A 13,539-nucleotide genomic window follows, 5' to 3' on the forward strand; every position below is an offset into this window, starting at 1 on the left:
CTGATGAAAAGCCCCCAGGGTTATATATGTTCCTGGTGAAAGTATCTTCTGCTGGAGGTGGAGGAGGGAAGCCTTTGTCTTCATATGATCATTGTCCACACCACTGCTTTGGAAGAGTTTACACAAGTCTATCTTTCAATTCAGAGATGGGCCAGGTAGAAGGTTGGGGAGACAGAAACAGACCTTTGAGCAGAAGCTGCCTCTGGCACAATGAATGTCTCATCAGATGGTTCCCAAGATCCCAACATTTCTGGGGCTTTTCATCACCCATAGAGAAGTGGCATCGCTATGAAATTTCTGTACAGAAGGATATGTTCCCTGAACAGCCAAGAAAAAGAAAAGACACTAGCTTAGTTATAAAACAGCAGAAGATTTTTTTTTTTAATTAGTCAAGACCCTTTTGGTTGTAAGTAACAGAAAAAGTAGCTTAAAAAATGAGATAAAGGGTATAAAGTGTCAGTTTTGCAAGACAGATACGTTCTGGAGATTTAAGTACAGCATGGGAACAAGAGTTAAAAATACTGTATTATATACTGGAAATGTGCTAAGCGGATAGATCTTAAATTAAATCTCACCACACACACAAATGGAAATCATGTAGAAGTGATGGATATGCTAATTACCTGGAATGTGGTCACTTCACAATGTATACATATGTCAAAACATCGTTATACACCTTACATAAATAATTTTTATGTTAATGATATCTAAGTAAAGCTGTTAAAATATAGGACGTTTACTGACTTGTGTAACTAAAACAAACAGGGGTGGTGCTAACTGTGGGTAAAGCTGGATTCAAGACTCAAATGATGTCACTGGGACTCAGTAGAAACCTCTCTATTCCCCAGTTTCTTCTCTTCATTTTCCTCCAGTTTGGCCTCACCTGTAGGTAGGTCCCTTTCAATTGGCAGTTCTGTTGTTGTTGTTGTTGTTGTTGTTACAGAATCTTGCTCTGTGGCCCAGGCTGGAGTGCAGTGGTGCGCTCTCAGCTCACTGTAACTTCCACCTCCAACATTCAAGTGATTCTCCTGCCTCAGCCTCCTGAGTAGCTAAGATTACAGGCATGTGCCACCACGCCCGGCTAATTTTTGCATTTTTAGTAGAGATGGGGTTTCACCATGTTGCCCAGTCTGGTCTCGAACTCCTGATCTCAAGTATTCCACCTGCTTTGGCCTCCCAAAGTGCTGGAATTACAGGCGTGAGGCAACATGCCCAGCCTAAGTGTCAGCGCTTGGCAGCTCCAGGTGTATGTTGTTTTTACAGCTGCCAGAGTGGAAAGAGAACTGCTTCCCCAAAACTACAGCAAAACCCCGGGGTGACTGGGACTCAATGGTGTGGCTAGGCCTTAACGCACTAATGGACTCACTCGATAGATATGCATGAACCCAAATCCATGGGACTGTTTCAGTGGGACCTTCTGATTGGCCAGGCTGGTGTCCTATGGCTCATCTCGCAGTGACCAGGAGCTGGGTTCAACTCTATGTGCACCATACAGGCTGAGAGTGGGATTGTCCCCCAGAAGGAAACTGGGGTCTTGTTGAAGAAACAGGAGTGATGACAGACCAGCAGTATCAGTGCATGTCTTCTGTGGCTTCCCAAGATGGGCAGGGTTAATTACTTATAGATAGCAGCAACTCAGCCTCAGCATAGGCACACCCTCCATGGCCCCAGTGCTGTGGGAAAATGTTAGAAAGAGAAAGAAACGCTTGTGTCCTTTTGTTTCCAATGGCACAGACATTTGGAGAAATTTGTCTGGAGGAGGGAAGAGCCTGATGGGAATGTTTTTACTTGTAAAATGTTTAAACTTATCCTAAGCTTAGTTCTCTTCCAAGTGTCATATTTAACATTCTAATTAAGATCCCTTCTAAACAAATGCACCAGTTCTGTATGCTGCTCTGAGAACAAACTTATTTTTTTCTTCCCTTCTTTCTGTCATCATGTTTTTGCTGCACTCAAATTGCTTTAGAGAAAGAGGATTTCGGATGTTGGTGGCGAGTACCAAAGAGATAAGGAGCAATTCTGATATTTTTGCCCTGGTATCATTGTACGAGGGCTAAAGTCACATCTAATTTACCACAGACAATGGGAGAGGCAGCTATTTCGTGTGCTTAATTGCTAAGTTTTTTTCCTCTCTCTGTCTTTCTGACTGTTTGATCCCATCTACTGAGACCATGGAAAATTTGGACCTTTGGGTTACCATTTCTTATGCCATGTGTGTGTGTGCGCGCGTGCGCGCGCATGTGTGTGTGTGTCGTGGTAGGATTGTGGAGGAGGAGGTAGAGAGAGAGATGTTTCCTGAAATGGAAGCATTTGAATTCAGGTTTTTGTTGTGTGTGTTTTTAAAATTCTTCTGAGTTGGCTGTAATTGTCACACTGCATGTTTTGCCTAGATCTGAAGAATGAATTGTTATATAATACTCCGTGCTCATAAAAAAGCAAGGCAGGGAGGGAGAGGCATGGACTAAAGAGACTAAGAGTTAAATCCAATATTTTTCAGAAATGCTTAAAATGGGGATGTCAGAGAGAACAATCGTTGTCCAAATTAGGCCCTGAATTTTTATCAGCTGCTTTATTTTGGCACTGGGGAGATCACACACACACACACATACACACACACAACATAACACACAACCACACAGACACTAGGACCATTAAAAGGATACTCCATCTTCCCATTATGTGAGCCAAGTCACATAAAACTTTGATTAAATTCAAATGCTTACATAAATTGTGTCTCCTCTCAAGAACACACACGTTCAATTTAATCTCTCTTGGCACTTTAAGTATCAAATCAAGGTTCTGCTGTCACTGCGGACAACTAAATGCTCACAGCTTCCAAAATGGGAATGAAATGAAAAGGATCTGCCAGAAAAAAAAAAAAAAAAAAATCCCATCTAGTAAGCCACAGACCCTCCTCGTCGTCTTTGAATATTAGGCTGGGTGGCTTGGGAAAAGTGACTTCATTTTTTCCAAGCCTCGGTTTCTGCATCTGTAAAATGGGGAGAAGTGATGGTTACTGTTTCCTTATGGGGTCTGGTGAAGATGAACATAGATTGGTCCATCTCGGGCTGGTGGCACCATGGTGACCCCTAGAAAGTACGCAGTGCACGATCGTCCTGGGATCTGGGAGGAAGGTTTCTGAAGCGTGGCTTCTCATGATGTTCTCTCCCTCTCTCCACCTTTTTGATTTTTCAGGGTAATCAGGAAGCAGCCGCTGCCCCTGACACAATGGCTCAGCCTTACGCTTCGGCCCAGTTTGCTCCCCCGCAAAACGGTATCCCCGCGGAATACACGGCCCCTCATCCCCACCCCGCGCCAGAGTACACAGGCCAGACCACGGTTCCCGAGCACACGTTAAACCTGTACCCTCCCGCCCAGACGCACTCCGAGCAGAGCCCGGCGGACACGAACGCTCAGACCGTCTCCGGCACCGCCACAGTAAGTGGATGTGTTGGCTGCGGGTGGGAGGTTATGCAAACCTGCGCTGGGGCACGTACCCCAGCCCTGGGAATGGTAGCACGGGCGCATCCCCATCCACCCAGGGACTCCGGCAAACAGATCAGTCCCTGAGCCCATGCTCATCATACCAGCTTCCTGAATGAAGTTTACCTCATCTCCATGCATTCATTCTTAGCGTTCATTTAAATCAAAGTATTTTTTCATTAACTTCATTGATTTGTAAAGGGGCACATTTATCAATTTTCTATTCCTGTAGTTTTGCCTTTCTAGAATGCGATCCCAATGAAGTATCTTTTTTTTTGGAAAAAAAAAATTTGATGTAAGATAATATTTTTTAAGTCTTTATGGAGGCTGGGTATGGTGGCTCATGCCTGTAATCCCAGCACTTTGGGAGGCTGAGGTGGGAGGATCATTTGAAGCCAAGAGTTCGAGAATAGCCTGGGCGACAAAGTGAGACCTCATCTCTACAAGAAATTTAAAATTCAGCTGAGTGTAATGGTGCCTGTCTGTAGTCCCAGCTACTTGGAAGGCAGAGGTGGGAGGATGGCTTGAGGCCAGGAGTTTGAGGCTGCAGTGAGCTAAGATTGCTCCACTGAACTCCAGCCTAGGTGACAGAGTGAAACTCTGTCTCTAAATAAACAAAAATAAAATATTTGTGGAGTTATAATTTACATACCATAAAATTAGTATATTTTTAGTTGTACCATTCACTGATTTTTAGCATATTTACAGAGTCGTGTGATGATTGCCATCATCTAATTTCAGAACATTTCCATCAGCCTAAATACAAATCTTGTGCCCCTTTGCAGCTACTCCTCATTCATACCTCAAAGCTCTGAACCTGGCTTCTTTACCTTAGCCTCATGCATTTGAGACTCATCCAGATTGCAGTGTTTGTCCCTAGTTTCTTCATTTTTATTGCTGGACCAAAGAGCAGGGGCTAGAAAGGGGCAGGGTGAGAGAATTTGGATGAATAAGGGAACTGTCCTGTATCTTAATGGTGATGGTTATGTGACTTTATACACCATATAGAGTAAATTTTATTGCATACAAATGATTAAATGGATTAGAAACAGGCATATAAACAACACAGACATTTTATCATCACTGTAAATGAAAACTGGTGTTTTGACCATTAATCAAATATAACTCTAAGCAAAAATAATTACAGTAAAATTAAATAATGTTCATTTGTGTGCCACATAAAGTAATCATGCATACCACAAGACCTATATGGAACATGCATTTGGGAACCTTTTTCTGCAGAATTCTTTAGAAGCTTGGGCACCCCAAACCTCTTGTCTGGAACATTTTTTAAGTACAAGGCAAGTCTGCCTCTTCCTCCTGTCCCAAGACCTCTGGAAAGGCAGTATTTGTGAAGAAGTTTATGGGTTTGAAGCATGATACATTTCCTATGATAAAAGCAACCACTGACTAACTTGGCTACTTGCCACCTCATTCATTTGGAGGCTAGTTTTGAAGATTTTTTTTAAAAAATAGTATACATTCTGAAATTTTTAGTTGTCTTCCTCTCTTTTAAATTTATTGTGGTAAAATACATACAACAAAAAGCTTACCCATTTTAACCATTTTATTCATGTACAGATTTCAATGGTATTCAGTATATTCACTAGGTAGTGCAAAACCACCACCATTATCTGGTTTGAGAATGTTCCTACCACCCCAAAAGGAAACCCCCTACCCATTAAGCAGACTCTCCCCATTCTCCCTCTCCCCAGTCCCTGGCAACCACCAATCTGCCTTAGAGATAGTTTTTTGTGTCTGCCTTCTTTCTCTTAGCACAATGTTGTCTAGGTTCATTCATGTTGGGTTTCCCACTGTATGGATAGACCATGTTTATTTATTCATTAGTCCATTGATGGATATTTGGGTTGTCTCCACATTCTGGTTCTTCTGAACACTCCTGCTACTGATTTTTTTGTATTTAGTTGCTGTACCTTAGGCCTGGTCTGTTAAATGAGTTTGCTGGATCAGCAGGTGTTTGTTGCTTTTGCGTTGACTACCAGGCAGTAGTGATGGGGTTGTTGTTTACTGTGTGTTGGCCATTTTGTGATAATCAATAGTAGTAATGCCTGGATAGGTTATTTTCAGATTTTGAAAAAAGGTGCAATCAGACATTATTTATTAAACTAACTGCTGTGGAAATTTTATGTATTCATTTATTTACTCACAAATATTTATTAAGCTTCTACTAGGGCTGGGACTCATACTAGCTGGCATGGTTGAATCAAACAAAGTGATCTTTCCCTCTTGTAACAGTATGAGAGGCAGAAACTGAGCATGTGGCAAATAGCATGTGCGATAGATGTCTTAAGGAAAATATGGGTACCACAGGGAAATTAAAAAAGAACAGAGGTGCTACCTGCAGACGTATAGTCTGGGAGCATTTCTTAAGGAGATGGTCCTTAAGGTGATAAGACAAAGCATCCCAGGCAGAGGGAATACCACAGTCAAAGGTTGTAAAGGTAGAAAGATCTGGGCTCATTCAAAGTCCTAAGAAGAGGCCAGTATGTTTCCGGCATGGTGAAGGGGATTTGAAGGTGATGTGGCAAAAGATGAACTGGGAGGAATGAGCAGGGATTCAACATCCTACGGGCCTGGTGGGTCTGATAAGGGGTTGAAATTCCATGTTACAAGCAATGCTTTTTAAAAGCTTTAAGAAGAGTTGAAGTCAGAGGAGTTATGAAATGAGACATAAAAAGAAAGGGTTAGTGATGCCTAGCTTAAAGGAAATTTAATCTAGTTGGGGAGTTGAGATGCTCCACATCTTTACCCTGCAAAAAGAACACTTTAGAGATCAACACAATTGAATTTAAATAGCGTGTTGGGTGACCACAGTGCCCCAGGCACTGCAGTGAGATAATCTGATGTGCAGACAAGCTCTCTTTCCTTGGAGAGCCTTTGGAGGATATAGGATATGTTTTCTGTTAATTATGATAATGTGCCAAATTCTAGCATACAGGTATTCACAGCTTTTATCTATCGTGATGATAGTAGGAGAAAACATTTTCAAAATCATAGTCAGAAGGTTATACCTTTCAGAGTCTTCTGGTAACAGGAAAGAGAAAACTTAGTAGGAAGTGTGTTGGCCCGTACGATAAAAAGTCCAGGTGGAGGATAGACACAGCCTGGTTGTTGGAACATGTCCATCAGCTTCTAATGGGAAACCATCCTGGGTTGGCTTCCTCGTCCTCACCTCCATGCTCTGGCTTTGTCCTGCAAGTTCAGGCTCCAGTCACCAATTGTGAAAAGCTCTTGGATTTATCCTATATAAGCCCTCTCATGGGAATCAGTCTCCATTCCTGGCTTGTGTGGCGTTATCTTCATTCAGTGGCTGAGGCTGGTACTGAGTGTCCCAGCCCTGGGGTCACTGAGGAGCTTCATATCCAAATACATGGAATGAAGACCATTTCATCAGAGTTCATGATAAGATACCTTCAGAACAAATCATTAAAGAAACTAAGTAGACAGAACATGTTCAGAGCTAAAGGTAGCATGGTGAGCCGTTTGTATAAAAAAAAAGCTTGAATTGGTGTTCATCAAGAGTAGGGAGTGAAGAGAAAGAAACGGACAGAACATTGGAGAGCTCACGGGGTAGGGTTTGAAGAAGAGGAACTATTGAATAAGACCTCAGTAGGATGTTCAGATTGGACATTCAACCAGTTGAATGTTGGGCTATAGAGCCTGGAGGGAATAAACTGAGAAGACATTATTGAAGTGACAGTTTGGACATCTTCAAAGATCTAGAAGAAAGCAGTTCTGCTAGAGTAGTGGAGGGAGATGCAAAAGGGACAAGAGTTGAGGAATAAATGGGATATGTTGGAGTGGGCGGGCATTGCCCATTATAAATATTTGGAGTGATAAGGAAAAAAAAGAGATTGCAGCTGAGAAGCAAAGAGGTCAGAGAAATCAGTTGGTAGGATAGTTGATTTAGATTCACTAGTTTATGCCAACAAGGTCCACTGGGGTGCAAAAGACAGGAAGCAAGAGAAAGGGAATAATGGTGCAGGAAAGAAAGGGATGAAGTGTTTTATAGGAGATAAGAAGGAATAGGATCAAGAGTATTCAGATACAGTAGGTAGTCTAGGAAGGAAGAAACCATTTTTTAACAGCTTTGTTGACATACAATAAACTGTGTATATTTAAAGTATACACTTTGATACGTTTTTACAAATGTACCTACATGCACAACCATTACTGCTATCCAGATAATGAATACGTCCATTATCCCAAAGTCTTTTCTTGCTCTTTTATGATCCTCCCCTCCTCCTCTTTGCCTCATTCCCAGGAACCAATGAGTCTGCTTCTTTTCCTATAGCTTAATTTGCAGTTTCTAGAATTTTATATCAGTAACATCAACATTATGCGCTCTCTTTGGCTTCTTTTACTCAGTATCATTTATTTTAGATTCATCCATATTGTTGCATGTGGCTGTAGCTCCTTCCTTTTCATGGCTGAGTACTATTTCATTGCGTGGATATGTCACAGTTTATTTCTCTATTTACCTATACATGGGCATTTGGGTTGTTTTCAGTTTTGGGTAACTCAGAAATAATTCTGCTGACATTTGGAACTACTTCAATTTTGAAACAGAAGAGAAGGAAGGGGGAATGTAGGAGGATGCAGAGAAATTTTCAAGTCAAGAGATAATGTGAGGAGTTCCATCCACATTGCCTTCATTTTTTCCATGAATGGAGGCAGCATCATCAAAGGAAGGATTCCTGAACTTGGGCAAACATGTCAGAAATCTGCCTTAGATAATTCCTAGAGTATTTGAATGGCAATGGGTGCTCAAGTTTGGAGAATGTGAATGTATGGTGGACTGGCTAACTGTCTAGTTTGTCTCCTCCAGCAGTGTTTGGATGGTACACAATCTCAGGGGTAGGATTTTAAAGGAAAGACAGCCATTAGAGGCTGAAGCAGGTGGGCTTTGTGGCTGATCCTGAAGGACGTTTTAGGATTTATATTCTGGACTGGTATTGGGTAAGTACAGGAATCATAAAGGAGCCATCTTGTTTTTTGTTACAAACAATTACATCTGTATACTTATCTCTCTTTGGCCAAAAAAGAGATGCTGCTTTTGAGTTATCCTTTCCTGATCTACAGCAGCAGAACGTGGTCTATGACAAGTTAGTTCAAATTGTCTCTGCCTCCTCCTACGTTTATTGGGTGGACTTTGTCTTTACTCCAGGTTCTTAATTTCCTATGTAACGAATTTAACCCCAAAGTGGGTCAGAACTATGGTTCTCCCCACCCCATATCCAGGACCCTGTGTTTGCACAAAATGTTACTGTTGGGAGATACCTAAGTCATTCCCAATAGGATAGTGCTGTACCTGGAATAGCTCTAACTTTTCTTTGACATATGTATTCACGATGTTTAATATCATTCTAAGGACATTGTGGAGGCCATTATTTCTTTGAGAAACTAAGTACTTTTGGGTAAGAGAAACCATCCATCCATCTGGTGGCCTGCAAGAACATCTAATATATGCACATGATTTAACACAAAGTGCAGAATCTGTAAAAGGGAAGGAGGATGCACCCAGAGCTCCCAGCCAGAGCTCAGTAAAATGCAGACAGAAAAGACTTACCAGGTCATCCTTTCAGTTCCCCACGGGCTGAGATGAGTCCCTGCAGGCCTTTTTTTCTGCTGAATTTCTATTTCATGTAGGCCTCCAAACATATCATGGATCACATTGCTGACAGAGCCAATACTGTATTATATTAGATACTGTTCCTGACAAGGTATTTTACTCTTGACATATTATCATTAGAGATTTGCAAGTGGCAAACTCTCCATGTATCTCCAATAGCAACTTAACTTCTATTTTTAATGCTTTTGCAGTCTGTTGAAAAAGCTCCCACCACTTTCCCACTAGCTCTAGGCCCTGATGGGAGAAGGAATGTGGGTGCCCCACCTAGGTTTCTGAGCTGGAGGCTCGACTGACAGGGAAAAGAACTATTTAAAGAGCCAGTTTCTTCTTTGGCCTCAGCCGCTTCCCACTGGAGTGTTAACTGTGCCTCCAAATTTCCTTAATACTTTTAGGAAGATAAGACATTGGTTGGTGATGGTGTCCTGTTTCTTAACCCTTTCCATGCCAGTTTTGATTTTGAAGCTGATGAAATCACTAAGGTATAGGGGAAAAACAGAAATTCAGGCTTGGGGTTTAAAAAGTCAGACATTGGAAAAGGATATAAAATGAAAACTAACATGTCCTAACACCCACAACCCAAATTCTTAGTCTCTCTGCCAGAAGTGAGTTACTAATACCTTATATTTCCTTCCAGAAGTGTTTTATGCAAATGCAAGCATATGCCTGCTTGTCCTCTATCTCTATCTTTATCTCCCTCTATCTCTATCATCTGTCTCTAATTCAATCTTTGTATCTTATAACTACTCACAATTTCCATTCTCAAAATTACAGAATTGAAATCTAAACACCCACCTTGGCACCCCCTTTATATCTCAGAGATTATTCTTTATCATATTTAGGGGTTCAACTCGTTATTTTGTGTGTGTGTGTGTGTGTGCATTTTTATGTACAGAAGTATCCTAATGATGGCATTTAGGTTGTCTCTGGGTTTAATCTTGCACTGTTGATATTTACCGTCAGGTTACAGTACAGAGCTAGGTACAAAGATTGCTGTCCATCTCTGTGCGCCTCTGGGTGTGAATGGTTAAAAGGTACATGGATTTAAGATGTGGACATTGATCAATTACCCTACAAAGAGCTGGCACCAATTTGCACCTTCATGGAGAGAACCTAAGAAGGCCTGCACCCACACTCTTGCCCAACCCGGTGTGCTAGCCAACTCTTGGTTCATGTCCCTGTGGACTCTGTGTGTTTGGGTGTGGCTATCCCTCTCTTTGACAAAAGAAAGTACTTTTAGAATTGTTGGGTGTCCGGGAGAAGAAAAGTTGAGGTGTGCTGTCCTTGGTTAAGGCCTCCCATGGCCCAAACACCATTCTAGGCCCTCTTTTGGTCACCATCTTGTTTTGTTACCACATCAACCTTTTAAATGCTGTTAGAATCCCACCAATAAAGGGACAAAGAGGTTGAAGATGCTTTGAGTTGGGAATGGTGCAGTTGAGGTCCTCACCCATGTCTTGTCTGCCTGATGTTAAAGTTCAGGCTGTTTCCCCAGTCTCCAGCTGTCTCCAAAAACAGGGGTATCCAACCCCTAGGCCACAAATCAGTGCTGGTCTGTAGCCTGTTGGGAACTGAGCTGTACAGCAAAAGGTGAGTGGTAGGTGAGTGAGCATTGCCACTGTAGCTCTGCCCCCTGTCAGATCAGCAAAGGCGTTAGATTCTCAGAGGAGCACAAAGCCTATTGCGAACTGCACGTGCGAGGGATCTGGACTGTGTGCTCCTTATGAGAATCTAGTGCTTGATTATGTGAGATGCAACTATTTCATCTTGAAACCATCCTCCCTGCCCCACCATGTCCATGGAAAAATTGTCTTCTACAAAACTGGTACCAAAAAGTTTGGGCACTGCTGCCCTAGAGGATCTCTTGGCCAATGGCTTAGAATTCTCACAAAGGTTGGTTTCTTCATGGCTGCCCTCTAGCTTAGATGAACAGGTCAGTTAAGACCTGGCCTCCGGTCTTGACAAGAGTTGACCCTCCATTCTGTTTACAAGTGGAAGGAGCTCAAGCTGACCATTGAACCTCTCTGCTCTTATGTGTTCTCTTACTCCCTTCTTCTGCTGTGACCCTTCTCCAGATCTCCTCCCTCCCTCTTTTCTTCCAAACAACCCTCAGATGATGGATTACAGAATAACAGAGTTCTTTTCCTTTGAGGAGGATTTACGCCTCATGTACTTATGTTGAAAGCTGGGAAAAATAATTGAAGGTTGCCGTGTCTAAAAATAGGGGGAAGAGTTACATCTAAATGAGAATCAGGAAAAAAATCTCAAAAATCGTAACTTTTGCTCATTGAATGTCAGACTATATTTTAAGCACTTTCCATGCACAATCTCAACTAATCTTGGCCCTCCCCACCACTTATGAAGTGTTATCATCCCATGTTACAGAAACAGAATCTGAGGCAAGTCACTTACTGAAGGTCACTGTGGCTGAGAAACAGTAGCCAGAGCTCAAAAACAGGCATGTCAGACTCGAGACCAAAATTCTTAAGGGCTAGAAGCCCAGAAGGCATCCCCCAGGCATGCCCAGCCACACTGGCCTCTTTTCTAAGTAGATTGCTATTGGAGAAAGGAATTACTCATTTCACCCTGGGGAGGGCCCCAGCAGACCCAAGCCTGTGCAATATTACAGACTTTGAGTGTGCTCTTGTTGGAGACCTGCGCCTGGAGCAAACTCCAATAACATGTTTCGGTGGCTTCAAAATTGTCTTTTCAGATGACAGTGTGACTGAGCTGTTTTGTCAATACCAGTTCTGTTTTCCTAAGATTCACATTTAATTTGAAGACATGGGTACTGTCTCTTGTTTCCTTAGGAGCCTGAGAACGATGCTTCTCACTCCCATGTATTCTCTGCAATAAATGGTCCTTGGCTTTCAGGATAAACTAAAGACCTTTATTACACAATACCACGGCTATTTTATTATTTTAAAGACCCTGGTCATCAAAGAGTGTCCAGTCCTGGAGAGCCAAAATGAATGATTTAATCCCAACTTAGGATAAGTTGGACAGGAACAGGATATCTCTGAGCATCTCTGTGTCTGATGTTCTTTTTAGGACTAGGGTTTCAGCCTCAGATTTTGGCAGAATTGGAGGTTGCTATGACAGGTAAAAAGAAAATGGCACTGGTTAAATATCTTTAGATGTTATCAGGAGAAGCAGGGTAGAATCTAGGTACAGAGCTTGGCACTCTCATTCCCAATCTGACCCAGAGTGGGACCATAGGCATGTTACATAACTGAGCCTCTTCTTTTTTATATGTGAGGTTTAGAGTTGTTGTGAAATCCTAATACAGTAATGTCTATGAAGGTCTTAACACAATCACAAGCACATAGTAAACATTCTGCCAGGTAGATCATCATAATTATGAGATAATTACAGTACCCATAATGAGAAATCAGAGTGGTCTCCTTGGTTCCGAATTCTTCATTAAAAATATTTTATCCAGGGGAATAAATTCATCATAAGAATTGTGAAATTTCCTGTTTCAAGAGTCAAACTAAAACTCCAATTCCCAATTTATTTTCAAGGTAATTTTGTATTTAATGATTTATAGACAAATAGTTTTCAATCACTCATGTTTTAGTACAAATTATCAGTACAAGCTGTTCTTGGTCTAAGTCTAGGTCATGGGCAAACAAAGTGAGATTCATTAGAGAAGGAAATGACTGAAGTTTTGTTTTTAAGACCTGAGGACGTCTTGCTTTTGCTAAATGAGGAAAGCTTAAGCATATTCTAAGGGTTGGATTTAATGTTTCCTTAGGGGGACTTCACTGGCATATTTCCATTGCAAATCTCGTAGCCATCTGACAAGTTTCATTGTGACTTTGTCTTCATTTGGTGCTTTGTGCTTATTCATACCTGTATTTATTGTCATCAATTTACCCTCTCAGGATGACTAAGCAGTCTCTATATTTGCTTAGGACCTTCACACACCTAAATCTGTCCTTTCTATAGCTCATAGAGACTGCTATGCAAAGGACTGATTTAAGTGTTCAAAGATCTTAATTGCCTCTGCATAGCTCATAGCCCCATTAAGCAATTTAATTTATTTATTTATGTGAGAGAGGGGTGTCACTCCATCACCCAGGCTGGAGTGCTGTGGCACCATCTTAGCTCACTTGCAGCCTGAAACTCCTGGGCTCCAGTGATCCTCCTGCCTCAGCCTCCTGAGTAGCTGGGACTACAGGTGTTTCCAGTGAACTTAGAAATAGGCATTAATCTATTTTGTGGGCGGTTTTTGAGTCATGCATTAGCCCACAATCATCATTTTATGCCCTTAATTACATGCCATATGCTCTTTAGGTACATAGTAAGTTCCTATGAATTCTGTGCAATTTTCTAATTCAAGGCTGGAACAAAGAAGTTGGCTATTCTCTGTTAACAGAAGATTCAGGAACGAATCTCAGCCA

At 41.7% G+C, this 13,539-nt stretch overlaps 1 protein-coding gene across 1 annotated transcript in view; it reads left to right on the forward strand.

The window, feature by feature from the left end:
* Window positions 1-13,539, forward strand: part of RBFOX1 (RNA binding fox-1 homolog 1) — a 2,485,336-nt gene that overhangs the window by 2,288,782 nt on the left and 183,015 nt on the right. The window contains 1 exon segment of the mRNA XM_074028822.1: window positions 3,196-3,438. Within this exon segment, the coding sequence (XP_073884923.1) occupies window positions 3,196-3,438 (243 nt within the window).

This window comes from Macaca fascicularis, chromosome 20 (assembly GCF_037993035.2).
Source record: "Macaca fascicularis isolate 582-1 chromosome 20, T2T-MFA8v1.1".
NCBI lineage: Eukaryota > Metazoa > Chordata > Mammalia > Primates > Cercopithecidae > Macaca > Macaca fascicularis.